Genomic DNA, 27,518 nt, shown 5'->3' with positions numbered 1-27,518 from the left:
TTATCGGCGTAATGGTTGATGTCGATGAGGTTAGAGTTTTGGTTGGCTTTAAGTAGTTCTTGTACTTGTTTCCTTTCGTTGCTGCTGTCAAAAGTTAACTCGATGTAATCTTCATAAGAAGTTACTTGAGGGTTGATGTTTTTTAACTGTTTGATTTGAGGACTGATTATTTTCAATACTTCTATTCCTGACAATCCTTCACTTTTAATTCTGAGGTGATGATGAACGAGTAGGTGTTGGATGTTTATCCAATTTGGAGGGATATCTAAGTCTTTTTCCATTACTTTTAGTTCACTGATTTAAAGTTGTCACTACTGTTATTCGTTGGCTAATGTGAGTTGAAGTTAAAATCTTCTCTTTTTGTACTCAGATTTTGTTATTTGATATTCTTATTGTTTACTAGTTTGTTTATGTTGGGGTAATTTTTGCTTTACAAGAAAAGGTTTATCTTAGTAATTATTATTTGTTTTCGTTGTATTGTTATTTTTATGGTTCTAAGACAATTAACTAAGATCTCGGAATAAATGTTTTTTGTAATGTTTGATATTTTAAAAGATTAATTAAAAAGTTAAATATCGTTGTGATTAGTTTGTTTGTATGTTTTGTATTAATAATTAGTTTATGTGTTAATTGTTTTGTGTTAATTGTTTTGTAAACGGGAAGAGAGTAAAGTTCATTTAAAGTTATTTTGTTAATTAAACTTTGATATTCTTTTATGAGTAAGTTAATTGATAGGGTGTGTGTATAATTATAAATTGAATTAACAGGGTTTCTCGGTTAGTTTTATACGAAAAATTAGATAATGATGTAATTATAGTGATGGTTAACTTTTGCTATTTCTTCCTTTAAGACTTTTAGGAAAAAAGTACAACTTTATCATAAACATTTTGTCCTTCTTATTACATCTTGGGCAAATCCATTTATCTTGATTATTTTTCATGAGGGCAAGTTAAATTATATGGTCACCAGAACAAAAACCACACATTCTTAATCTTCTGCAATCTTTTTGTTTATGATTGTAGTTGCTACAGACAGATAGTTATATTGAAATAGTCTTATAGTATTTTTTTCCATCCTACACTAATTAGTCCTCTGTTAGCTTCAATTTGATTTCGAATTCTAGACTCAATCAAGAGTATTAGTTTATGATTACCATTATTTTTTGATTCAGCATATTTCCATTGTATTCGCGAATCTTTATCCCATTTGTTCCAGACTTTTAATTTTTCGATGAATTTGGGCCATTCTTCGTCATTGTTCACATTATCGATTACAATTGCTGGGTCTGTCAAATCTGGGATTTGAACGTGGAAGTTGTAATCTTTGACTACAAGGTTTTGTTCAATTAAAGTTTTTGTCTTGAATCTTGTGGCTTCATCTTGTAGATATATTTTACATTGGGATTTTGTGGCAATCATGTTGTTAATATCGATTGGTTCTCCATGCTCACAAAAGAAATTTTTTAGCTTCTCTGTTGTTGAAAGACCAGTTTCTTTAATGTTGTTCTTGAAAGATTCAACGATAATTTGTAAGAATTTCAAAGTCCAGTAACGATCCAATTTTTGGTGGGACCAATTACTATTGTAATTTATAGCGATTTTTTCTTTGTTCTTTTCTGAGATAGTTCTTGGTTGATCCATTGATGTTGTTACAACTTCCTTGTTGAGGATGTGTCATCTTTCTTTCAGTTATTGTAGTTAAATGTGGAAGAATAGAAGTTGCCTTATTGTATATTGTTTTGTCGTGGTTGATACCATTTTCACTTTGATAAAGTTTAATGTAGTCTCTTAGTGTGTCCCTATAAAGGACTATTTTTTCTAAATTGTGACTACCAATTAAAATATTCACTAGTTCTTTATAGGGTTTATTATTGACCATTTCATCCATATGTTGAATTATATTCAAATAATCGAAGTCACAGTCATCTGGTATTAACTCATTATCACATGAGTCTAACCTGATTCTTTTACTCATTGTTATTTAAGTTGTTCACAATTAAAGGGAATTTAATTAAAACAAATAGTAAAAATTGTATGCGAAGAGAAGATTTTATTGTTAACTTATATTGAAGTGCTTGTTTACATCATTATAAAGAAATTGATTATTGTTATGTTTTATCTTTGTAATTGGATGGGCCAATTGGACAAGTCAACTGGCTCCATCTAGTGTGTATTTTTTTGTTCGATTATAATTGTTCTGTAGCAGAAATTGGTCTGAGAGATTTTGTTCATTAATTTATTCATGAATTTTTCGCATTTTATGAAGAAGACTGAATGTCCTTTTTTACCACAGGAGGCATAGCCAATCTTTTTTCTCTTTCTTACACTTACTCGTTGAATGTTCTTCAGAGCATCGGGCACATCTTACTTGTTTTTTACAATTTCTGAGTGTATGGTTGAAATCATAGCAATGTTCACATATAACAATGTTAAAATGGTCAAAGATCGGGTACTCTTCATCTTCAATGGTTATTAGTGGTTCAATGTTAGTATCAATTTTATCTCTAACTTGCGGTGAGATTTCAATGATTAAGTGTTCATATTTGTTACAGTTTCTAACAAATTTAAGTTGTACTGATTCATCATTGAGAATAGGATTGAGCTTCTTGATGTGGTCTATGATTGTTTCCTTTGAGTTAATATTGTTGATTTTGCTTTTTTCAATTATAATTCTAATCATCGGATTTATTGGCTTGGGTATATACAATTGACATTCTGGTATTGTGTCTTTGTATTTGTTAAATATCTCCCATCTCTCTTTTAAGCTGACACAGTTGATTTTAGCACAGTTATATCCACTTTGGATGTTCACGTCGTCTTTGATATAATTTTTCAAATATTCTCGAGAAGTGTAGCCATTGGAAATTTTACCACCAAGATAAACTTTACAAACAATATTCCAAAAAAGTGTTTCTTTTGATAGCTCAAAAATAGTGTAGTTCTTAGTTTTTGTTTTTAGGGTGAGGTTATTTACTCTAAAAGATAGTTCTCTGAGCAATGATAGGGCTTTGTTATCCAATTTTTGTTTGTTTGCTTCATCAAGTAGGTTTAGCACATTTTTAATATCATTACTGAGGTAATTATCACTTTGTTTAATCAATTGTAGCAATTTTTCTTCCATTGCGGGCACTTTCAAGAACTTTTTATAATTCTTAATTTATAAATTTAATGAGTTTATTTAAAAATAATTGAGTTTGTTAAAAATAATTACTCTTCCACTGTGATTGACTGGATTAATCAAATTGTGATTCTCAAAATGAGCAAGTTACACATTCAACGAGCGCGATTTTCAAACTGTTTAAATCAAATTTTCTCTCTTTTTTTAATTTCAATCATTTTAATTAATTTTCGAGTGTGTGATTAACTAATTGTGGAATTTGAATGGATAGAATTAATTTTCCGTGATTAATGAAGAATGATGGTGAATTTGGTTATGGTGATTTAATTGTAACAATTTGATGACAAGTTTATTTTTGTTTGATGACTTTGGTTAATCAGCTGATCAACAATTACGAGTTTTTAATTTAATAGTTTGGTTAATATAAAAAATTAGGACTCATTTAATTTATGATGTATTTATTTGGTTGATTGTGATCATAGTGATTGTAATTAAATTATGTGTTTATCTGATTGTATGTTTTTTAAATTGTGAAAAGTTTTAATCTCAATGATTTTATGGTTAATTGATTGTTTACAATTTTTATAAGTGAAATAATTTAATTGCTGTTCTAATACTTATTGTGTTGATATCAAATTAACGATTAACTGATAAAAATGAATCAGATTACAATTAATTGTTAAATTAGCATAATTTAATCAGTTTCTTCAATTCAATTTTCATTTGATTTGCAACAATGATCAATCATTTATATACATAACAATTTATAATTAACTTAATTTACAATTAAAATCTTCATCTCTTTCCAAATTAAGTAATGATAAAGTTGCTGATTAACAAAACAATTAACTTTTCTTTTATTTTGTTTATTATCAAAACTTGACTAAAGTTATTAATATATAAAAATCTTATTTCTGATTGTTACTGATCAGTTAACAGGAAAAACTAATAACAATTAATTTTTATCAATCAATTTTATAAAAATGATTAGAAAAAGATTCATTTACAATGAACTAAGTTAATTTCCTGAGTTAATTAAAAGTATTGATTTTAACAATAACAATAATAACAAGAGATGAAGGGGAAAAAATTCTGGTAATGATCTGATGCCCTCGGGCGTTTTAAATGAATACAAGGTTAAACTAAGGCCAAGAAAAAGTTGTTAGGTTAAGGTAACGGGTCAGCAGAAAGGTAAGTCCAAAGAAAAGGTCGCGTGGCCCAATCATCATCATCATCATTACGATAACTATAATTATCTTAATCTAATGTAACTGTTAACCTTTGGGCTGACCGTATGTCAATGTATCGACTGTTACCTTTTCTCGGGTCATAGTTGAGTTACTTTGATATTTAATTGTCTTCCTTATAACAATAGATACAATCATCGAATCGTAACTTGAGGCCGATGAGGTAAGGGGACTAAGAAGCGTCTCGAGTTCAGCTTTCCATTGAAAAAAAGGCGCTCAGGCCACATGTTGATCGACGAAGACACAAAGTTTGGCTTACTTGCTGTTTCCATGTCATTACAATAATCTTAGTTAAATCTAATCACCAATTGAACCACAAACAATTTGTTTACTACACAGACAATTAACTTTAATAGTAATTGTATCAGAATATGTTTACTATTATTAATTCATATTGCAGACTTTTTCCTTCATTATTAATAATAATTTGCAACAATTAAGTGAAATCAAACACCCAATCGATGACGATGATAATTACTATTATTGTTATTAGTAAATTGTTAAGTTAATTGTAAATTAATATATAGATTTGTAATCATCATAATTTTTTTTTCCTAATACATTTATGATAATCTAATATATTATGATCATTGATGGTGGAAACAATTAGTGATTAACTTTTTATTTGCATTGTGACAATTATTTTAATCTGATAATCAAATCATCATTAACCTGATTTTATTAATACAAATAAATCAGTGATTTAAACAAAACAATTATTATTAGCATCAGCCAATGAATGGTTAAATTAAATTATCAACAATTTGATGAATTTACCCTTCAAATTTTTAGTAACATTAAAGTTTCCAATCACAATTAACTGATTGATTTAATGATAATCAGTAAGCATATGATAATTAAATGGTTGAGATGATCAAGAAAAAAACAATAGGAAAGATTAAAACTCATTCGTAACAATTAATTGTACGATAATTGTGATTAAATTGTCATTTACACAGAATCTCAGCTGATTAAACATGAATAAATTTAGTTGATTAATTAATTTCATGATTAATTGAACAAATTTACTTTGATTGAAAATCATTTAAACAAATTAAAGTTAATGATAAAAGGACAAAGTAACTCTTTCAATTAGAATACAATTGATTAAAAGTTAATGGAATCACCTGTGATTTCAATTAAATTGTAAACAATTAAATTAATTATAGTTCTAAATCTTTAAATTGGAAACAAAGTTAACCATAATGATCAATATAACAATGGAAAAAACGAAACAAAATTAAATTAAATTGTTGCGATTAACATAACAGTTTATGGACACACAGTGACCATAACATAAGTGAAATAGATTTTGATTAATTGTGATAATAATAATAATGATTAGGATTAATTATCTATCATATGTTAGACGAGGTTACTAAAGGTCCAGCCCACTCGAACGGCGATCCAACCTCTTCGATGGGTTTGTCCATCGGTTTGAGGTCAAAGTTGAGAGTTACAAGTTAGACCTGAACATTGGTACTTGCGGTTCAGTCTTGAAAGTGTCTTAACCATTGATGATTGAATCAGTGATCAACAATCAATTTGCTTTTCACAATTTGTTTCAACAATTAGTTTGAATAAATTGAATGTGTCGTTTACCTTTACCAAGTCTCAATGTGACAAATTAACTATTTACAATTAAAGGTGAATCAAAGTAATCACATTCACTTTATAATCAACAATTAAGTAACATTATTTTCAAGCAAAATTTTTCATGTGATGATTATTTTCTGATTCATATTAACTGATTGTTAAGTGTTAATTGTTTCTCAATGATTCCATACATGATTACTACATCTAATCTTACCTGTAATAGTAAATTAAATTTCTGCATTGATGCAATTCTAGGAAAGACAAGCTCATCATCATCTTCATCTTCATCTTCATCTTCATCTTCATCATCATCATGGACTCACTCTAATCAATCATCTTCATCTTTGTTCATCGAAAATTATTGTCCAAATGAGATCAATATCTTTTCAAGTTCGATTAAAATGTCCAATTATTCAATCGCGAAAATATTGGATCTTAAATCGACTCCATCGTTGGATGAACCGTTAAATTTAACGCGGAAATTTTCAACAATCAAAGATTCTGAGACTCGAAAGAAATCATTATGTTCAAATGTTCAAATTTCCAATGATAATCATGACAATATAAATAAAGAACAATCAACAATCGTTAAGAAATCAACGTTCTATGGACAGAAACAATTCTCAAGTGAGACTCGAACTTACAAATGTAATCAGTGTAACAAACAGTTCAAACGATCGTCGACTTTATCGACTCATTTATTGATTCATTCCAATATTCGGCCATTTTCTTGTTCTTATTGTGGTAAATGTTTTCACCAAAAATCGGACATGAAAAAACATACTTACATTCACACCGGTGAAAAGCCTCACAAATGTACAGTCTGTGGAAAAGGATTTAGTCAATCATCAAATCTAATTACTCATTCACGAAAACACACTGGATTTAAACCGTTCGTATGTGCTGATTGCCCGAAGGCATTTCAACGTAAAGTTGATCTCAAGCGACACAATGAAACTCATCATCCTGATATCGATCATCCCAACAATCAACTTGCTCCATCATCATCATCACAATCATCATATTTATCGTCATTATCGCCAACATCTTCATCTTTACCTTCACCATGATGGAGACACTCAGAGGAAACTGAGAATTAATTTCATGGATTATTCAGTTAATCGCAATTTAATTAGTTCTTAATGTTAAGATAATTGTCGAATTTTTTTTGCTTCCAATACTCGAAAAGAAAGACGAGATCATCGAATTGGAAAGTTCAATTGTAACCAATATTCGTACCCTTTTTTTTATTAAGAAAATGAATAAATGTCTACATTTAGATGAGAAAATGAAAGATAAATTTTAAAGTGGAAAATTGTAACGGTAATAATTAAGAAAAAAAAAGAGCTGAATTGAAGGTGTGAAGGACAACACACAAGAGAAAAATAGTAAATTCTGATATGATGATTAACTTTGCAGTATTTTCTCACTAAATTTTCTGGCTGTAACTATTTTCTGAGGCATACAGAGAACAGGATTAATCGGGCCAATTGTTTCTCTAACGTAATTGTAATCAATTGGTGGAGGTTTATTACCGTGGTCTTTATCATATTCTGCTTGTTGATCGGGTGTTAATTGATAGAAATGAGTTAATAATGATAAACCAGCAATACCAAAAAGTGTATGAAATGGATCGACCATGTTACCAGGACGATCAGAAAATCCTCCGGTCTCGGGATCTTGACAGCCAAGGATAAATTCAACTAGTTTATTACGATCAATCCAGTGTAAACGATTAAGCATTTGAAGCGATGCAAGAACCCACCATGAGTAACATAAATCGGGTAATTTTTCTGGTCTTCCATTAAGACCACCGGATGGAAGTTGCCGTTCACAAAGCCACCAACCAAGAAGATCACCATCAACTCTATTCAATTCACCAGCTAATCCAAGAGCACCAACAGCACAATAGACTAAACCTGCATGTGATTCTGATCCTGGTCTTGAACCAAATCCACCATCAATTAAATTATTACATCTCATGATAAATTCACAAGCTTTGTTCACATCGATCTCGTGCAATTTTTTCAAAAGAACTAAAGTTGCAATTGCTCCAAAAGAGAATCTTATATCAACTTCTCCCCATTTATCGCCGAAAAAACTGCCATCCTCTTGTTGTAACGATTTAACATAAGAAATAACATTTGGAATATTAACAATATTATCATCCAAAGCATCTAATATAGTTAATATTTGGATAGCACTTAGTGTATGAAGAAGGTGAGGATCATGATTGATTGAAGGTCCAATTCCACCGCAAGGATGTTGACAATTTCTAACAACATCTAGAATCTCCTCACGATGAGTAATCAAATAATCATCACCCTGAAGTAAATGGCAAGCAGTTAAACACCAATAGATACCAGACATTTTTAAATGTTCACTCATAATCTGCTCCAAGCTTCCTTCAGTAGGAGCACAATTAATGATAAAATCCTTGTGTTTATCAATGAACAGGATTGGAATTACTTTATTTAAACTCATCGGTCTTTCCGACATCATTTTTAGGGCACAGGTAACAGAGTAACAGGTAAGACTGAGTAATGAGTTAAAAAGGTGAAAGGTGAAACAAGTTAAAATAGAACAACAAGTGTACAAGTTAAAGAAACAAAAAGAAATTAAAATGAGACAATTTAATTGATTGGATTCGCGGTTTATATTGGAAAAAAATTCTTCAACTGGTCAGAGAAAAAATTGATTAATCACCATCGATTATTCTTATGGAATCGATGGTTAGATTTTAATTTTCGATTCTAAAAAAGTGACGAAAGAAAATTAGACACAAAAATAGAAAGGAAAAGATTTTTCTCTCTTTTAGTTGCGCGAATTTTAAACTTCTATTTACTTATGGAGAATTTACATTGGAATAATCGATTGAAATTGAAAACGATCGATCTTTGGGAATAGATCGTTCATAGAACCGATTATAAGGTAAACAGCTTGTTGCTCTTATTGTTTTCAGCTTATTCTTCAGCTTTCTGAGCTGTGTCAATAAAGTCACATTTGAAATGACCTTTAATTGTTTGACTGTTGACCTGTTGTGCAATTTGAACTGATTGATTGAGGGGGAAAAACATCTAGTTAAAGATGTGACAGTTACCTAAATACTTGAGGTAGTTAAGTGCAAGTGTCATGCCCTCGGGTTATTGCTCAGTAGATTTTGCTAATTGTAATCAACAACCTACAATTTAGTGATTTTAATGTTGCAGTCCAATTAACTTGATTATCCATTAACCAGTAATCTTCCCATTGATTATCATTCAACAATCAAAAATACACTCAACATAAATCATCATATCTTTGCACTGGAAACAAGATGACATTTCAATTCACCGATTAGACCAAAGTAAACATTACAAATGTAATACAATTAAATGTTAAACATTTTTTGGTACACTAAGACTTTCCAATTATGAATCAATGACAATCAAATTCTGGTTGAATTTTTAACAACCAAATCAAGTCAATCAAATAGACTAAAAAACTAATTAACTTATAAGTTAATTGCTACAAAATGTAATGTATTTAAATTCACCAAGAAACATTCTAATTCTGATGTTTTACTTGATCTTTTTCCAATTACTTACAGTTAATTCTGTTATAATCAGGAATTAATGGATAATTAAAGATTAGAAGAAGAAACAAAAAGAAGAAGCAATTTAATTGTGAATTTAATTTGTTTTGATTGTTTGAAAAAATCTATTTACCTAATTAGTTGTTTTCGATTCCGGTAGATGGCAGATAAGTTCAATTCTATTGTCAGCTGATCGCATCATCGTCATCAGCGTTTAATTGAGTGTCAACAGTGACACTTTCAACCTTTTAATAGCTTTTGTATCGTGCGATAATTTAACCAGGATGGGTCTGTGCAAGTGTCCTAAACGTAAGGTGACTCTTCAATTTTGCTTTGAACATAAAGTCAACGTATGTGAGTCTTGTATGTTGTCAAATCATTCAAAGGTAAGTTGTCACTTGAGTAACTCTAATGACTCGATTTGCCTAAGGCTTATTAACTATCATGATAATTATCATGTTTTTCTAACATTTTGTTTACCATTTTATCTTTTAATTATTGATTGTCTCCATTGTTTTACATTTTCCTAATCATTTTCAGTGTATCGTTCGTCCATATTTACAATGGTTAGAGGATAGTACCTATGAGCCGGTCTGTGGATTATGTCATCAGAATCTAAACAATGATAATGATTGTGTCCGTTTAATTTGTTACCATATCTTTCATTGGAATTGCCTTAATAATTATGCAAATAGTTTACCTTCAAATACTGCTCCTGGTGGTTATTCTTGCCCAGACTGTACCAAGACAATTTTCCCACCAACTGAATTAAATTCACCGATAGCCAATCATTTAAGGAAACTCTTGTCAACTGTTAAATGGTCAAGAGCTGGACTTGGTTTACCCTTGATTGAAACAAATTCACCAAAAACACCAAATTCATCACATAATAAACCTCAACCTAAAACATATGAAACATATGAAAAGACCAATTTAAATGAAAATGTTCAACTTGTCTCAGCGGCATCAGCCAACAGTTTAAAATCCCAGCCAACTCATGTTCCCGTTAACGTGAATCACATTTCCGATTATGTTAATTGTGATGAAGTTAATTTTGTCACGAATGCAAGAAAATTTCATCATGTTAGTAGTATCAATCCAAACAATGCCAACACCTTTTTGGACATTGACGATGATAAATATCGCCGAAAAACACCTTTGGAATTAATAACAAAATGGTTTAGGTAAATTCAATCAATTCACCACACAAATTAATTGATTGTTTTCCTTTCCTTTCCTCTCAATCAACAATCAATCATCATTATTACCACACCAAGATACGATTCTCTCTCTCTTTTTTTTAAATAGTTTTACCAATCTACTAATTCAATTTTTTCTTTCTCTTTTATAATCATATTTTCACAATTACAGAATTCATAATATAACCAAACAGAATGATGGATTATCGTTAAAAGGTTGGATTGTTATCGGTTTCGTGGCGATTTTCACTGTGTTCACTCTAGTTCATTATTTCCTGAAACTCGGGAGACAAAATGCTGACCATGACCCTCTGCTTGACCCACATTTCAACCCCAACATCCATGTTGGTCAAGATGATGATTAATTTCCAATTTTTTTAAATCAAAATTATGGATTCAACTATTCTGTGAATATAAGGATTGAATTTTTATTATCTACATGAAAATTTTTTTATCATCATGGTGATAAAAACAATGATTAAAATCAAGAAAAAATTGATTATCCTTAAATCATGATATTTATTGTAATGATTGTTTCCAGTCATCAGTCAATATAACTTTTCTGATTACAAATGATTAGTTTTCAATGGCTGGAAAACTAATCATTGTGATAGTTGATCATCTAAGGTTTCAATTAACGTTGAAAAGTGAAAAATGATCAATGAAAAAAAAAATTAGCTCATCAGCATCAATTGGAAAGACTAATGATGACAAAAATTGATGATCAAAGGAAAAAAAAATCAACAACAATCAAGACTAGACAAATTCATTGATGAGGTTTGATTAATTAACTGTTGACATTTGATTAATGGAAACTTAATTTTCCAAAGAAAAAGAAATCAGGAAGACAAATTGTTTACATATGATTTACCCTTCGATTTTTCAACAATCAAATCAAATTGAACTTTCTCCAAATTGACCTTCTAGTCTAATGGTCATCGTTTTTTTTCATCGATATTATTGTTCATCTCTCCTTGTTCAAATGATAACAATTAACCTAATTGTGGATTGAGTCTTTATGAAACTTTATTATTTTTATTATTACAATAATCAAAACTAGAATTGTGATTAAAATCTCAATGCTGGAATCTTCTTAGTTGAGTTATTCAAATTTTCAATTGGGTAGGAACAATTTAAGTAAAAAAAACTTGATAAATTGACACTAATTACTAAACTCTAATGATTGTGGCTTAAAATTTAGGTCCAATCATTGATTATAATCAACATGTTAATTGCTACTAAATGAAAATAAAGTAAATAAATTATACAGATTTTACATTGGATTTAGATTGTTGAGACATTAATACAATTTGAGACTATGATTACAATATATTATTTACAATTAACAGCAATCACCCAATACTCAATATCTTTAAAATGATTCAATTAACGATTGACCAATATTACAATTACAAATGATTCGAATGGTAAATTTGTTTAAATATCATCAGATTCAATTGTTGGATCGAAATCATCTTTCATGGCGAAAATTAATCGTTCCCAACGTGTCGGCCTATGAGGTTTGATTCCATGATAAATTCTTAATTCATCAGCAGGGAACCAAGAAGCATCTTCTTCAGGAAGCAAAGGTCTTCCAATGACCTTTAACAGGGCAACTAACGGGATCCAAACAGCACAAATTACGATCAATAATGTCGCTAGAATCTTAGCCCATCCAGGCCATTCCTTAACTATAACAGTTGCCTGGAGATAGAATTGATTAGAACAATTAGTTGGATGAGAGAAAAAAATATTCCAAGGTAAAAACTCAATTTCTATTCAATTAATCTAACAGTTCTCAATGAAAATCTATCGATTGTAAATAAATGATTTTCTCCAAGAGAGACAAAAAAATCATCTCAACTATTTCCTATTCGAGTTGCTATGATTTGTTTGGGGAATTCTGATCAAGTCCAACCAAAGAGATTATCAGTTAGATTTCAATACGATTTTCTGGTGAAAAAAAAAGTGAACAACATGATTACCAGTTTACTATCCCAAGCATCGTAACCACTTTCCTGTGATAATCTAACCAGACTCGAAATGAGGATTATCAACATGGTACATGGGGCCGCATATCGCCAGCAAAATAACATGTAATGATTTGGACGTTTACCGGTCATTAATTCGAGGTCATCGCTAAATCTGAAAGAAAAGGATATGAAATTGAGAATGTAAATTTCCCTTCAAAAGGTATTAAAACCTCGTTCATCTTATTCAATTTTCCCCAGAATTTTCAGAACTTTGGAACACAATTCATGATATATGTAAAAGAACAAAGAAAACAAAATTCCAAAATCGCCTAAGGATATTGTTCATCATATACTTGAATATGAATTTTTTTTCCACTTAAAATTTTCCATGGTTATGGATGAATAACTAGGAGATGAATTTGATTATCTCTCTCTTTTCAGATTCATTAAAATATCAATTGAAATCAATTTGAATATCAATTGCAAAGTATTTACTTAGAGTGAAACTTTGTCTCTGTTGAAATTGACTATTTGATAATAGATTTTGTGATGAAAGTTTCATAAAAAAAACTCGAGCTTAATAATTGAATCTATTATCAATTATGTATTTATTGATTCAATGAGAGAGAGAAAAATCTCACTCTTCCCATGAGGAATTGAGCTGAAAATTGAGATTCATGATGATAATATGAATGAACTGTCATCAACATAGGAAAAGGAAACAAAACTATTCCCATTACTATGAATAATAAAATACCATTAATCAAATTAAAGGTGACAAAAGATATCAAAGTAATGATTTTATTCATTAGTAAAATTTCATGGGGAGATTCTGATGTTCATGAAGTAACTCAATCTGATATGAGAAGGAAAAATTTACCTCAATTAATTTTAATGGTTTATAATACAAAACAATAGCTCGGAATTGTAATGATAAACATTTCTGTTTTTCTTGTTAATCATTGAAACTAATTAACTGAGACTCAACTCAACAGGGCTAATCATCATTCAATGATTATGTTGAAAATTCATTTCAACTATTGAGATTTTTGTTAGAATTGAATTGACATTTAATCAGCAAACATGTATCGTTAATGAACCTTAATGGTTAGCGTGATTTGTAATCATATTGTTATTACTTATGAGCAAATATCATGAGATAAATGCTACACTACTACTAATCAGAATACTACCAGTTATGATTGAGATAAAAGTTAATGGACTAATTGACCAATGGAATGGTCAAAAGTTATTATTATTACATTATTAATAGGAATCATGGTAAATACAGGGTCGGGCAGGTTTATTTAGCCGACTTTGAAATTGAATAATTAACTTAATATCAATGCTATGACGATTTTCTTAACATTAATGAATACCCTAAATTGTGATCTTCAATCTGAATCAAAACAGTCGAAAAAATTTGAAACTAATAAACGAAACGAGAAAAATTCAAATTGGTGCAATACTATTGTTTTCCTATGGGACTTTAACATGTAATTTTAGTTTAGGGATAAGTCTTGAATTCGGCTTTCATTTATTGTTGATTATTTTTGATCAAAGATTTATTCATGCAAGTTTCTTACATAATTTTGAAGCTCTAACTGTTTTGCATCGATTGATACTAAATTTGTCGATATTTATTCAGTAACCTATGAAAAATCACTATTCAGCTCCTCCTCTGAATAAGCTTGGAATTCATTTTGTTTGAAACACAAAATTGAATTAAATCTTAATCATTTTTTTTCTTTGACTTTGTGTGGTCATTTTCAAGTTATTAAAATTCAATTTGATTAAAAAAACTAATGAAAAAAGACCAAACTCATTTACTTATCAATGAGTGAAAATGGCTAAATAAACTTGCCCGAATACATAAAATATGAATGACAGATTCTCAGATAACTTTCATTTCAAGTTCTAATCTGTTAGGTTACTTTGATTTCCTCATGAGGATTTAGATGTTATCATCAGAAAAAATTGATCATCTTCATCAAATAATAAAATAAGAACAGAAAAAATCTCAATTAATCAGCAGAAAAAAAAAATTATATCAGATTATTTGAAGATAAAGTTATCATGTGGCAAAAGGTTATTGCAACATTAACGTTATCAGAATGCTAAGATGCTTATCGTTATCATCCAATGATGATGATGATCATGATGATGATATCCATTAGCTTTGTTTTTCTGGTATATATATTTGATATATACTGAATGATTCTGATCACGCAGGGTGAACATGAATTTCATTGAAGGTGAAAAATGAATGAATCTGGAATAATGATTTTCAAGGAAATGAAACAATTATCAATAACCAAAATGTAATGTTATTATTTAACCTACTGGGAGTTGATGGTGATAATTATCATTGTGTTATTATTATTAATCGTTGTATAATCAGTGGTGAATTGTTACCTTTTCAGGCCATAAACGAATGCAATGGCGATACATTCAAAGAAGGCAATAATTAGAAGAGGAAAGTTTCCGGCAAAATTGTCAAATAAGGTGAATATATAACTACCAGCACCATGAGCAAATACCAATGATAAAAGAAATGATACCAAACAGATAAATCCTACAATAGAAATGATAACAATACGTTAGTAAATATTGTTACTTGACTTGTAGGTTATAAGGTTAGTAGGTCAAGGTTGAATCTATGGGGTAAAGGTTTAGAACTGAGTTTAACAGAGTTCTCGTATTCATGATGTTACATGTACATTTTTTTTTACAGGTGAAACTTGTTGATATTGAATTGAATATGTATATTGTTACCTGTTAAGATTTCTTTCCGTAAATTGGGAAATAATTTTAAATCTACGATTGATGTTACTGCTCCTTCCAGGGTTCCAAACTGGGAATCGATTCCAAGGGTGAATAACATGAGGAAAAATAGGATTGACCATAATGGAGCGAACGGAAATTCATTTATGGCCTCGGTGAAAACGATAAAAGCTAAACCAGTTCCTGAGGCTCCCTGAACAAAATTATTCAGATATTATTCAGTTAGTTCTCAATATGATTTATACAACATGAAATGTCAATTTAGTTTTGAGAACACCAGTTGAAAGTATTTACTATTTTAGATGATCAATATTAATATGATCATAAATTATTCCCGATTTTTGAGGAAAAAAATATGAATTTATCAGTTTTTGTCACTCAGATTTTATGGATTAACTTGTAAAAAGTTCCAACTTTCAGTCTTGTGTTTAATTCACAAGGAAGCCAATTCTTAACTAATGTTTATCATGAAATCTATAAAAAAATGAATTTTCATGATAAATTACTCGCAAAATGAACATTTCTAAAAATCTTCTGATAGGAAGCAATTCATCAATTGATATATTTGATAACACCAAAGAAATAGTCTGACTCAGGTTATCTGATGTTATCATAATATATGAACTTCCCGAGTAATTTTATTGATTAGTTGATGAGAAAAACAAAAAACAAAAATGAGATAATCTTTTGTCATGTTTATAAGAAAAATTGAACGACAATGAAAAATATTCTGGATAAAGTTTTACCAACTTCCTATTCTTGTTTCAAGATCTTTTTCCATGGACTAATTTCCTAAATAAACAAGAAAAAGGTCGAACGAGAAAAAGAGAACTTTCCTCTCTCACTCTTCATTCTCATCTTCTCTCTGTCTCTAAAGAAAAATAGAAAGATGATAACCATGATAATAGTGATGATCATGGAAGAATTAATAGTTTAATGTTGAAAAAGAGAGAATGAAAATATTTTCAGAATAAAAGTTTCTGAATAAAAAAGTTTTCGCCTTAATCATGTTCGATATTCAAAATCTATTGTAATACCATCATTAGAATTCTCTTTGAATTAATGTACAACATGAAATGCTGAAAGAGTTTCATATTATTATTATTATTATTTGAATAATTATAATTAAATCATATGTTGTTAATCAACCGATACATAATTCATAATCCATCAGTGAACATTAATTATTAATGTGAATCAAATTAGTTACGACTCTCTCTCTCTCTCTATTATAATGATTATGAAATTAATTTTCAAATTAAGTAAATTACCTTATCCAATTCTTCTTGAATATCACATTTATCCAAATGAATCGTGGCCGTAGAATTGAGATAAACGATTCCATCCAACATGGGAAATTCCTTGAGGCCATTAAGATCAATATAATTTGTTCGATTTTCTATGCATCGACTATTGATTTGATGAGCTTTGAAACCTTAGAAATTGAAGAGAAATCAGTAAATTAATCAACATTAAAAGGTTATTAGAATTGATTGATTGATTGATTACCTAATATCGAGAAAACAACGATCCCCGCAAACATGGAAGTGCCACAATTAGTTAAAGCCACGAAGATCGCATCTCGATAACAGTTATTATGAACTGGATTATATGATGAGAATGCGATTAATCCTCCAAATCCAAGTCCAAGTGAGAAAAATATTTGAGTTCCAGCTTCGAGCCAAACAATTGGATCCAACAATTTAGACCACTTCACAAAGAAAAACCAAGTTTAATGACCAACAATTAGAATTTACTATTGTCAGAATATAATTAGAATTTACCTTTGGAGTAAATAGATGTGATACTCCGGCTGACATTCCCTTAAGTGTTATCCCTCGGAAGAAAAATATTAATAGTACAAAATATGGAAAAGTGGCCGTCACATAAACTACCTTGAAATAAGACAATAAGAGAGCAATTAGATTAATCAGTTCGAATGATAATAAATCATATCGTCGATATGACGAAAAACAGTTTCGATGAGATAATAGAGAGAAAAACAAAGAAATCTATTAGATTAGAAATGAACCACAATGAATTATCATGTCGAAGAGTAAAAGTACAAATATTAACACCAAATGCTAGAGAAACTGATGAAAATGTAATAACTAAAATGTAAGTAAATAAATTCTCATAAATGTCTTGTTCATTCAAGCTGAATGTTATGATTATTACAATAAACATGTTGAAGAAAATAGAAACATTTTCAACACAAATCGATGAGAAATTCATTGCCTCAGGTTATGAGAATTTTATCAACTTTATAACGAATCATTTTCTAATAGATTCTAAATGAAATTTCTTAAACAATATTCTCGAAATGGATCAATCCTTATTCACTTATCAGCATAATGATTAAGAATTTGATATTGATTGAAGGATTTTCAGACTATTACTATGAATGGAATACAATAGTATCTGAGAGAGAGAAACCTTTCAAATGAATAGCCTTCGATTTATCTATTTTCGACTGATACAAATTGTCTATTAATGATCTATTTTTATCATCATCTTCTAGTGGAGAATCACTAATTGAACGAGTTTAAATGATTATCCGAATGTTATTGTCATGGACTCGGTGGAAAAAATGAAAATAATCGAACATGATTCTTCAATTAGACATAAATGCTTGGAAAAATGAACAAATTGTTCAATCAATTAGAGCTTGAAATTATTCATTGATATTATAATTCCATGAATAACATGATGAATATCAGTGTGTTAAGTCAATAGTATTCTGGAATACATGATGAAATTAACATGAAGATGTATCTGAACATTATAATGAAAGAAAATGAAAATAGAAGGTATTTATATATAAACAAATCGATGAAGTTTCCAAGTTGAGCAAGTTATTCATGATTCAGAATTTTCTTTTCTCTATTTCTTATTTTTTTCTTCATTACTTTTCTCTCTGAATTTCCCAGGAACAGAAAAAGATGGAAAAAAGGTGATGATGGAAATGAAGAAATCGATAATTCTGATGGGAATCGCAAAGCGAAAAAAAGTTTAGTATTATTATCAGTCGAGGGAAAATACTCCATGTCCATGAACAGAGATAATTCATATTACATTGTATGTATAAGAATCAAAAAGAATCAGTGATTAATAAACTGAATACATGATAAATTCATCAAGGAACATCAATCCAACAATAATGTTCGTTTCTTTGTTATCTGGTGAAAATCATCATTTCTATTGTCAAGTATTTAGACCATATAATAGATTTGGAATAAGAATTTCTCATCAAGATTCTATCTTCTTCTTGTGTCATATTCGAGTATCATTGAGTTTCGATATTTCTTTTTTTCCTCTCTCACTAAATTCGACTATTTTGTTTCTATCCAATTGTTTGAGTTCCATGAAAACTCAGGTAACAAATTAGCAGAAGTTTGTATATAAAATCCAATCGGTTACTTTATCGTCGACTGAATAATATGTCTCAGAGATTGAATTTTTATCTCTCCCTGAAAGTCATGATAATCTCAATCCATGTAAGTAGATTTAACTGATGATACACGAGGGAATTGAATCGACTGATTTACTAATCAACTAGGGTTATTCATTCAATCTTAGAGAATTGGATCAAGTAGTATTGATGATTTTTAGAATGAAAAATTTACACTTTCTCAGAATTTTCAACATTATCTAATTTAATGAATTTCCAATTGAAACTTATGATCAATTTATCTTAATCCAATAACAAAGTTACCATTTTAACTCTTCAATTGAAATCTTATTACTAAAAGATATTCACTTTTATCGATCAATTGAAATGATTGCTTTTCGTCATCTAATAATAAAAAGATGACACTAATGGTGGAAAGATATTGAATCAATATTGATTATAAAATACGGAAAACTTTATGTTTATCATCAAGATATAATCTCAATTCTCTATGTGAGCTTATTGGTAAAATGATGAGCTTAATCCGATGGTGTTAATCCAGATACTGATAAAAGTTACAATAGGAAAATGTATTGGGAGAAAATGGTTTTCACGAAAAAAAAGTTCAATGGCTGAAAATAAACATGCGATTATCATTCTCATGGTAATATCATTTTCATCAATCAGAATGATTCTTGTTCGTTGTGATCATTATTATGATCGATATCGTTTCTCTGGCATGTCGATTATGCTTCTCGTATATATTTTGAACATTCACCGGTTTAAATTTTGTTTGTTTTCTGTTTATTTCTGGTGAAATTCTGGTTTAATGTTTCACCATGAGATTAATGTTTTTCTCAATGAAAGAGAGAAAATACTTTTTTCCATTTAATCTCTCTCTCTCTCTCTCTCTCTCTCTCTCTCTCTTTAAGTATTTTCTTTTTCTAGTGAGACTCAGGGTAGAAATTTATTCTGGATTATCTGAACAAGTTCCCCATGTTCATCATCTTTTCAATCTTTTCTTTTCTTTACCCCAAGCATAATCTATGGAACTGCAAAATCAAATGATTCCTATTCTTCATTGTATCATTTTTTTCTTCTTTTTTTAAAACTTTTACACTTTTCGATTTTTATATTTATATAATAATAATAATATCGCAAAGGAATTGATATTTTTTTGCTTGACATTTTATTCTTCTAACTCGTATGTGTATTATTTTCTTTCGTGGCTCTCCTTTTATTTCTCTATCCAAGAATGACAAGTTCGATGACAGAAAAATATATAAAATATTGAACAGAATCATCGAGGAATATTTTTTTCTCTCTCTCTCTCCCTACCACTACCAACACCGCTGAGAATTATGATTTAGAAGATGAATTATGTTCATGTTAACATGATGAATTCATGTTGGAACAGAAAAACGTTAATGATTAAATGATTTCCATTGTAATCATAAAGTCAATAAATCTAATACAAAATGAATAAGAAAAGTGATCACAAGCATCCAAAAAAACTGAAACTCACAATTTCCACAATTCACATCGAATTGTGGAAAATAATTTCCATCGAATTTTAAATTTTAACAAAATTCGATAAAAATATTATCGAATCGTCTTTCAGTTGATAAATGACAATTTTTCTCATTCGTTGAAAGGTGAATAACATTTTTATCCAGTTGAATACGAAAACTTTTAAAAGGTTTCTCACCACAATCGATTCATTATCGATCAGATTATTATTCTGATTATTGGCCAAACTCAACCAACCGAAATTATCACAAGCATGATAATAATTATCTTCCGAAGATTATTGACCCAATTTCCATAATTAATGAAGATATTTGATACACATAAAGATTCACTATTATTGATTCTGTTTGTTTCTCGTCTTAATCAGTCTCGATTCTGTGAATATCGAATTTGAATTTAGCTAAATAAGTAGATTTTACCTTTCCAGATGAAGCGATTCCCTTAACCATACAAAGGTAACACAGAATCCAAGCGAGTAAAAGACATCCAGCGATTTTCCAATTGAAATCTTGGAAATTTTCGATCTCATTGGATATATTAAGAGTCTCTCGGTACCAAAAATACTGAGTAGGTGAACTTCTCTGTGAAGAAAAGAATATAAGAATTATCAGAATTTCCTGTAATCTTTTTCATGATACTGTTACCCTGAATCTGAGAAAGATTCTAACAGTTGATAGTTTATCATATTCTTCAATTTATTTTTCAATATAATTCCATTTCAATTCTTTCCTATTCTAAGCTATTCAGAGATGATCAATCAACTTTAATCTTATTAGTTTGAAAGTTTCCAATCAAATTAAGATACTCGATATGTGGAAACAATTATCTACCGGAATTACAGAGATAATAATCGAGATATTTTCTCCATCAATAATGATTATCGTTTCATGGAAGACAAGGAAAAAATCTTCGATTAGTTATTAATCTACTTCTGAATGTTAACAAGTAATAATCATTACAAATCTCGAGTTTCGTTTATCAATCAAAACCTAAAGTTCAAGTCGTTGAATTTTCGTGAATTATTATAATAAGTTAGTTAGTAAATTATGCTTACCGAACATTCAGAATTATTAACATAAGTACCATTTGGATAATTATCTTTTGGACAATTAGCCCAAGGTAAAGGAGATTCGAAGCTATTTAACAGGTAAAATATACACCAAGCGATGATTGTATTATAATAAAGGGCAACATTGAATGAAACAACAGCCGAAGCGATTCCAATTCCTCCCATGTAGGTTGATACAAGATTCCAGGCTCCGATAGCTCCTTTTCTTAACCTTTGACCCACAGCAAGTTCAAGGTAAAAAACTGGGATCCCCATGACTGCCAACATCATGAAATATGGGATTAAAAATGCACCTTAAGTGAAGAGTAATAAAGATTTGATTAGTTGCTGAGAGAGATGAAAATTCATTTGATATAATTTTATATAAATTCTGTCATAAAATCAATCGATTTCAATTGATTGAGAAAAAAAAGTTCATTCAAACTCAAAATTCTTAACATGAGTTGAACTAATTGAACATTATCGTTAATTGAATTTCGACTAAATAATTTATTATTAATTTTCTTCTTTTTTTCTCTCATCAATGATTATATTAATAGAAGTTCAATATTGATTTCGATCGAGAATTAAAAGTATCAACAACATTTTACTTGGTAGAATTCGAATTCTTTACTGATAAAATTCTGATATTATCCAGATCGAAAGGTTTCGAAATCGAAAAGACAATAACAATCTGATCGAGAAACCTTTCAATACGAAATTCGTGTTAAACTCTTGCAAATAATAAATCAATTCGAGAAAATTTCTTGTTCTTATCAATTATCATTTGATAGTAATCAGAACTTTATCGAATTATGAACGAACTTTACAATCGATGATGATAATAATTCGATAATATCTATGAAGATTAAGCTTTAGTCCAATTGTGTGTGTTGAAGGTAAAATGTTAGGTCATTTTTGATCGAATTAGGTCAAATTTTGTTGAGAAGAAAACTCGAAATGTGATTAGATTACAAGAGAAGGATAAACAAAAATAAAAGACAATCAATCTTTCCATTGGTCAATTTATTAATTGTTTATTTGTAAAAATCTTTACACAGCTGATTTAGATTCTGGCGTTTATAACAAAAGTTAATCCTGATTCCATTTAAGGAGAAGATGATTTAATCCATTTCAATCCTCATGATTATACCTTAGTGAGAGATTTAAGCTTTACGATGAGAAGAAGGGAGAAAAATAATAATAGTTACTCTATTATTATAATCTATGGTTCAGAAGGCTAATTATATACTAGCAGAATCTCAGGAGTCATGAAGTTATCGTGAAATTATCATGATATCAGATAACATTACTATAATAAGAATAGGGAAATATATTATTACTATTATTTGGATAAATTGTGTGACTGAAAGAAATAAAATTGAGGTTGAGATTCTGAACCGATTATTTTGATGATTCAGTTGAAATTATGAGCATTTGATGGAGTTGAAAAAAGTTCTGTGGATGAAATTTCATTTTAGAAATTTTTTCTCTCACAACTTGAGGTGTAATTCTGGACTTACCTCCGCCATTTTTTTGTGCCAGGTACGGGAATCTCCAAACATTACCTAATCCTACAGCGTATCCAATGGTCGCGAGCATAAATTGTAATTTACTGTCCCAAGATTCGCGTCCATCCTCCCCGTCCCTGAACACTTTATCCGCTTCGTCCGCTGTAATCATGTCAAGTGTCAACTTTTCAGTAGTCTAATGAATCAATAATCATAACAATAATCAAAGTCTTAATAATTTATGATCAAAACAAAAGTATTACATCAATGACAAACATTGAAAGTGTAAATTAAATTATAGTAAATTATATCAAAGAGTCATTGGTTTTACCAGCAAATTGAATTAGTTCATTCATATTATATTTGAATTTCATGGAATGAGAATGAAAATTGTTCATGATATCAATTGAAAGTTGATTCTAAAAAGGTTGATTGTTGTGATGAAGTTAATTAATGTGAAATGATGATCCTAATCTCCATTTAATGTCAAATGGGAAAACAATAGATTCTGTTTATATAATTACCATTACTACTTATATCATTTTGGGAATGCTCAGTAGGAGATAATCTGTATTCAGGGGATGATGATGATGAAAAAGGATATATTCTGATTTCTTATCGTAGGCTAATAACAAATAAGTAAATTTAATTAAATGGTACTGAGGATAAATTGAATTACATGATTAAATCAACAGAAAATGTTACAATTACTATTGGGATAATAATAGTAATCATTTATTGTAACCACGAAATTACTGTTATCATGCCACTTAACTTTTTCTGATGAGAAACTAATTAATTACCGATTGATGGAAAGGTCCAAGGTTAAGGTGTTTCGAGTTTTCGAATTGATTTTCCAATTGTTCTAACAAGTTCTAAACATAAACATTTTGTTATTCTTATTTTTTTTCTCTCATTCGAATCTGTTTATTTTTCTCTCATTTCAAATGAACATTTTCAACTCTTTTCTGCTTTCTTACGATTATTCAGTTACCATGAAAACTTGGAATAAAATTATAATCGATAAGAGAGAAATATTCTTGAAGAACATTTAATTTTATCTTCTATTACTATTGAACATTATCACGAATTGTTGTCACAGTTTAGTGAGTATTTAAACTATTACAATTGTTAGTAAATTCTTATTCCAATCATTGAACTGGTATCGATTAAATTTCACTAATGATTGACTACAATTCACTTATTATAATTAAGGTAACAAGGTGAATGTTTTGAAAGTTTGTATTCAAATGTTCTAGGAAAATAGTTGACATTTTATTGACAATTTTACAAGAATATTGATTGATATAAATGAAGTAATTATTCAATATTAATTGTAGCAATTTAGAGTGGATCAAATTTTCAATTCGTTTGTTAAACTTTCAAATGTTATTGTTTGAAAAAAGTTTCAATTTTCAGTTCAATTCAATTCAGTTTTCCATGAATTTTTTTCATCTTTTCCTTTTTTTGGACATTAAGGTTACGATTGGACAAAAATACTGACCTCTGACCCCAAAGGTGACACTTCATCGTTAAAAGCAAGATTACTTGTCCCATAAAGCGAAGCTCGGCCATTTTCCATGGCCAATCGATCTTTAAGTTCTTTAAGTTCTAACCTTTCACTAACTGGAAGCTCAGATTCTGTCATTTGTTTTCTCATGATATTCTGCATTCTGATTGTTAATATTTGATTGGAATCACGGGTTAATTGTAATCAATGGAAAATCACAGAGTCACAACAATTAATCACTTGCAATTAATCACACAAAATAAAGATGTTGACAGTTGATTAAAACAAATCCATTTGGAATCACATTTGTTTCCAGTTTTCAATTTCAATTAAACATTTTCGATCAACGAGATTAATTATTATGTAATAATCCTTGAGGGGTTTTAATTGTTAAAACGTTTTATAATCATCACAATTTAATAGATTGTCAAGTTGATTAGATTTTAGCTTGGCCATGAATTGTATCACTTTGATGGTTCTGATGGATATGATTTTTTTTTCCTCTCTTTCCTTTTTGATGTTCAGATTATATAAGAAAAGTCAAATTCACTTGATTGTATTACCTTTTACACATGGAGCATGATTCCTACTGAGAATCATGATCCGAATCATTTAACCGAAATTGAGTTGAACTCATGGAGAAATGACTGTTCATGGGTTAATCTTTAATATCGATTATTGAACATGAGTCGCCTTCTATTAGAATATCATCATTCCTTATTATTGATCGATTTCCATTTGATATCGAAACGATAACTCATCTAATCAAATATAATAATTTTCTCTCAAATCGATCATCAATTGTGATAATTGTTTCAAGAGTTTTCATCAAACAAAATGTTCACGATGAGAAGAGAAAATATCAACAATACTTTTTACTCGAAAAGTTCAATTATCAAGTTTTTCGATTGATCTTTACAATCAATATCTTTCTAATTACAAATCTAAACCTCGAATGATAAAATATTATGTTTATCTTTTTGTTTATTGTTCATTTGTAATCAAGAGTTGATTTGATTGGAAATTTCTATGGGAATTGTTGTTTATATCAAGAGAAAAGATAATTAATCGCTTTTAGTAAATTAATTGGTAGTTTTTAGGATTAATTGTTACTTGTTGGATAAGAAAAGTGATAATCTGATTCGATTTGAAAATTTATCTTTGAATTTGTTGCCATGACAACTGAAGGTTTGGAGAGTTGGATAGAAAAGGAAATCACATTTAAACTCTTTCTCTTATGTTTCAAGTTAATCTCTTGTTAAAGTCTCTGAATTTAATCAAATTAAAACCACCGATTAACCTAATTGTTAGAATGTCAACTTACGGATTCATTGAAAAAGGTGTTCCAAACACTACTAATTACCGAATGTTCCTGAGTAAGTAACTAATTTATTCTTAGCCTTTTCTTTGATTTCTCTCATTCTCTTTTTCTCAATATCTGATTTTGTATTTTCCTTCTTTCCAAGACTTTCTTATTTCTCTATTAATTGTTGAGCCTAAATCTTGATTTCTACTAATTTTAATCTCTCTAATTTCTGTTTAATTTTGGTACTTCTAGCAAATTCCAGTGTTCCCATATCTCCGTTTCATGATATTCCTTTGCTCTCTGATGCTGCCAATAAGATTTACAATATGGTGGTTGAGGTTCCCCGATGGACAAACGCTAAAATGGAAATCGCCACAAAGGAAGGCCTAAACCCGATCAAACAAGATGTCAAGAAAGATGCCCTTCGATATGTGAAGAATTGTTTCCCTCATAAAGGTTACATTTGGAATTACGGTGCTTTACCACAAACATGGGAAGATCCGAATCATTTAGATGAATCTACCGGATGCCGGGGCGATAATGATCCAATTGATGTCTGTGAAATTGGTGATAAAGTTCATCCTCGAGGTTCAGTTATCCAAGTGAAAATATTGGGAGTCTTTGGTTTGGTTGATGAAGGAGAAACCGATTGGAAATTGATTGCTATCGATGTTAATGATCCACTAGCCAAACAATTGAACAACATTAATGATGTTGAAACATTAAAAACTGGACTATTAAAGGCAACTCACGAATGGTTCAAAATCTATAAGGTTCCTGATGGTAAACCAGAAAATAAATTCGCCTTTGATGGTAAACCCAAGGATAAAGCTTTCGCTGAAAATGTAATCGCTTTAACTCACGAACATTGGAAAAAATTGATCACCGCTTCACCAGAATCAAATATAAACACTTCGGGACTTGACCTACGAAATGTGACCATTGCCAATTCACCTTATAAGATAGAAAATCCTCTCACTATTGTAGACTCTTCCCCTGACCTTGCCACACCCAAAGAAATCACAGATTCTGAACAGGTAGCCATCGATAAATGGTACGTTGTTGGTTAATTTCAACAACAAATTATCGCCACGATTTCAATATCGAATTATTTTTAGTAACAAGATACTTATTGTTAGAATCCTTTCAAGGAAAATCTTGAAAATTTTGGGAACAAAAAGGTAAAGGGTTAAAATTGAAGGTCAATTCTGATCTGTATTAGTTTTCCTAATGATGATCTTGAGCTTTCAACCGATGGTCAGAAATTTACATGTTAATCTGGTTTTTCGAGAATAAATAATTTTCTTGGACAATACATTTTTCGATCGATAGAAATGTTTTATTTCATTTAAACTGAAAAAAAAGTTCTAACATTTTCAGTGAGACATTTTCGTTTTCTAGCAAAAATCACATCCGTTTTTGGAAGTTTTTTTTTTCAAATGGATCATGTGGATGTGTTTATGTGCTTGTGTGTCGATACATTGGTACTAAATTACTGTCGATTTACTAAAATACATGTTTCAGGATCAACGAAAGTTCGGGCAAGAATTTCAGTTGGTGTGAGAAAAATAGAAAAGGTTAAATTGTGAGGAAATTGTTTACGATTTTAGAGACTCAACATAAAAGCGTTTAAACAACAACATGGGTCCAACTTTGTATCTTTTAAATCATTTCAGTTTGTCTACGAATCGACGAGAACAATACAGAAGTTGAGATGAAGATTACAATTCGA

The 27,518-nt window shown here is 29.6% G+C and overlaps 5 protein-coding genes across 5 annotated transcripts; 3 read left to right on the top strand and 2 right to left on the bottom strand.

Moving 5' to 3' along the window:
* The first annotated feature begins 5,885 nt into the window (after positions 1-5,885).
* LOC128389621 (zinc finger protein Gfi-1b-like) lies at positions 5,886-7,138 on the top strand. Its single transcript, XM_053349238.1, has one exon. The coding sequence runs from the start codon at positions 6,140-6,142 to the stop codon at positions 7,028-7,030; it is 891 nt and encodes a 296-aa protein (XP_053205213.1). The 5' UTR covers positions 5,886-6,139; the 3' UTR covers positions 7,031-7,138.
* A 37-nt stretch (positions 7,139-7,175) lies between these two features.
* On the bottom strand, positions 7,176-8,625 carry LOC128389619 (geranylgeranyl transferase type-2 subunit beta-like). The gene has a single exon (XM_053349236.1). The coding sequence runs from the start codon at positions 8,460-8,462 to the stop codon at positions 7,368-7,370; it is 1,095 nt and encodes a 364-aa protein (XP_053205211.1). The 5' UTR covers positions 8,463-8,625; the 3' UTR covers positions 7,176-7,367.
* A 1,099-nt stretch (positions 8,626-9,724) lies between these two features.
* LOC128389620 (zinc finger protein-like 1) lies at positions 9,725-11,232 on the top strand. The gene is made up of 3 exons (XM_053349237.1): positions 9,725-9,920; positions 10,075-10,718; positions 10,906-11,232. Exons 1-3 carry the CDS (start codon positions 9,819-9,821, stop codon positions 11,096-11,098), a joined length of 939 nt encoding a protein of 312 aa, XP_053205212.1. The 5' UTR covers positions 9,725-9,818; the 3' UTR covers positions 11,099-11,232.
* Positions 11,233-11,741: 509 nt separating this feature from the next.
* LOC128389614 (sodium-dependent neutral amino acid transporter B(0)AT3-like) lies at positions 11,742-25,069 on the bottom strand. Its single transcript, XM_053349227.1, has 11 exons — positions 24,475-25,069; positions 22,983-23,166; positions 21,466-21,773; positions 20,831-20,992; positions 17,275-17,385; positions 17,000-17,201; positions 16,762-16,925; positions 15,482-15,683; positions 15,122-15,281; positions 12,719-12,878; positions 11,742-12,437 (listed from the first exon to the last, which is right to left on the bottom strand). The coding sequence occupies exons 1-11, from the start codon at positions 24,640-24,642 to the stop codon at positions 12,171-12,173; spliced, it is 2,088 nt and encodes a 695-aa protein (XP_053205202.1). The 5' UTR covers positions 24,643-25,069; the 3' UTR covers positions 11,742-12,170.
* A 612-nt stretch (positions 25,070-25,681) lies between these two features.
* Positions 25,682-27,101, top strand: LOC128389663 (uncharacterized). The gene is made up of 2 exons (XM_053349285.1): positions 25,682-25,856; positions 26,039-27,101. The coding sequence occupies exons 1-2, from the start codon at positions 25,718-25,720 to the stop codon at positions 26,854-26,856; spliced, it is 957 nt and encodes a 318-aa protein (XP_053205260.1). The 5' UTR covers positions 25,682-25,717; the 3' UTR covers positions 26,857-27,101.
* The last annotated feature ends 417 nt before the right edge of the window (positions 27,102-27,518 follow it).

The sequence above is a fragment of the Panonychus citri genome, unplaced genomic scaffold (genome assembly GCF_014898815.1).
Source record: "Panonychus citri isolate SS breed McGregor unplaced genomic scaffold, ASM1489881v1 Contig00109, whole genome shotgun sequence".
Lineage (NCBI taxonomy): Eukaryota > Metazoa > Arthropoda > Arachnida > Trombidiformes > Tetranychidae > Panonychus > Panonychus citri.
This window is presented reverse-complemented; position numbering and strand designations above follow the sequence as displayed.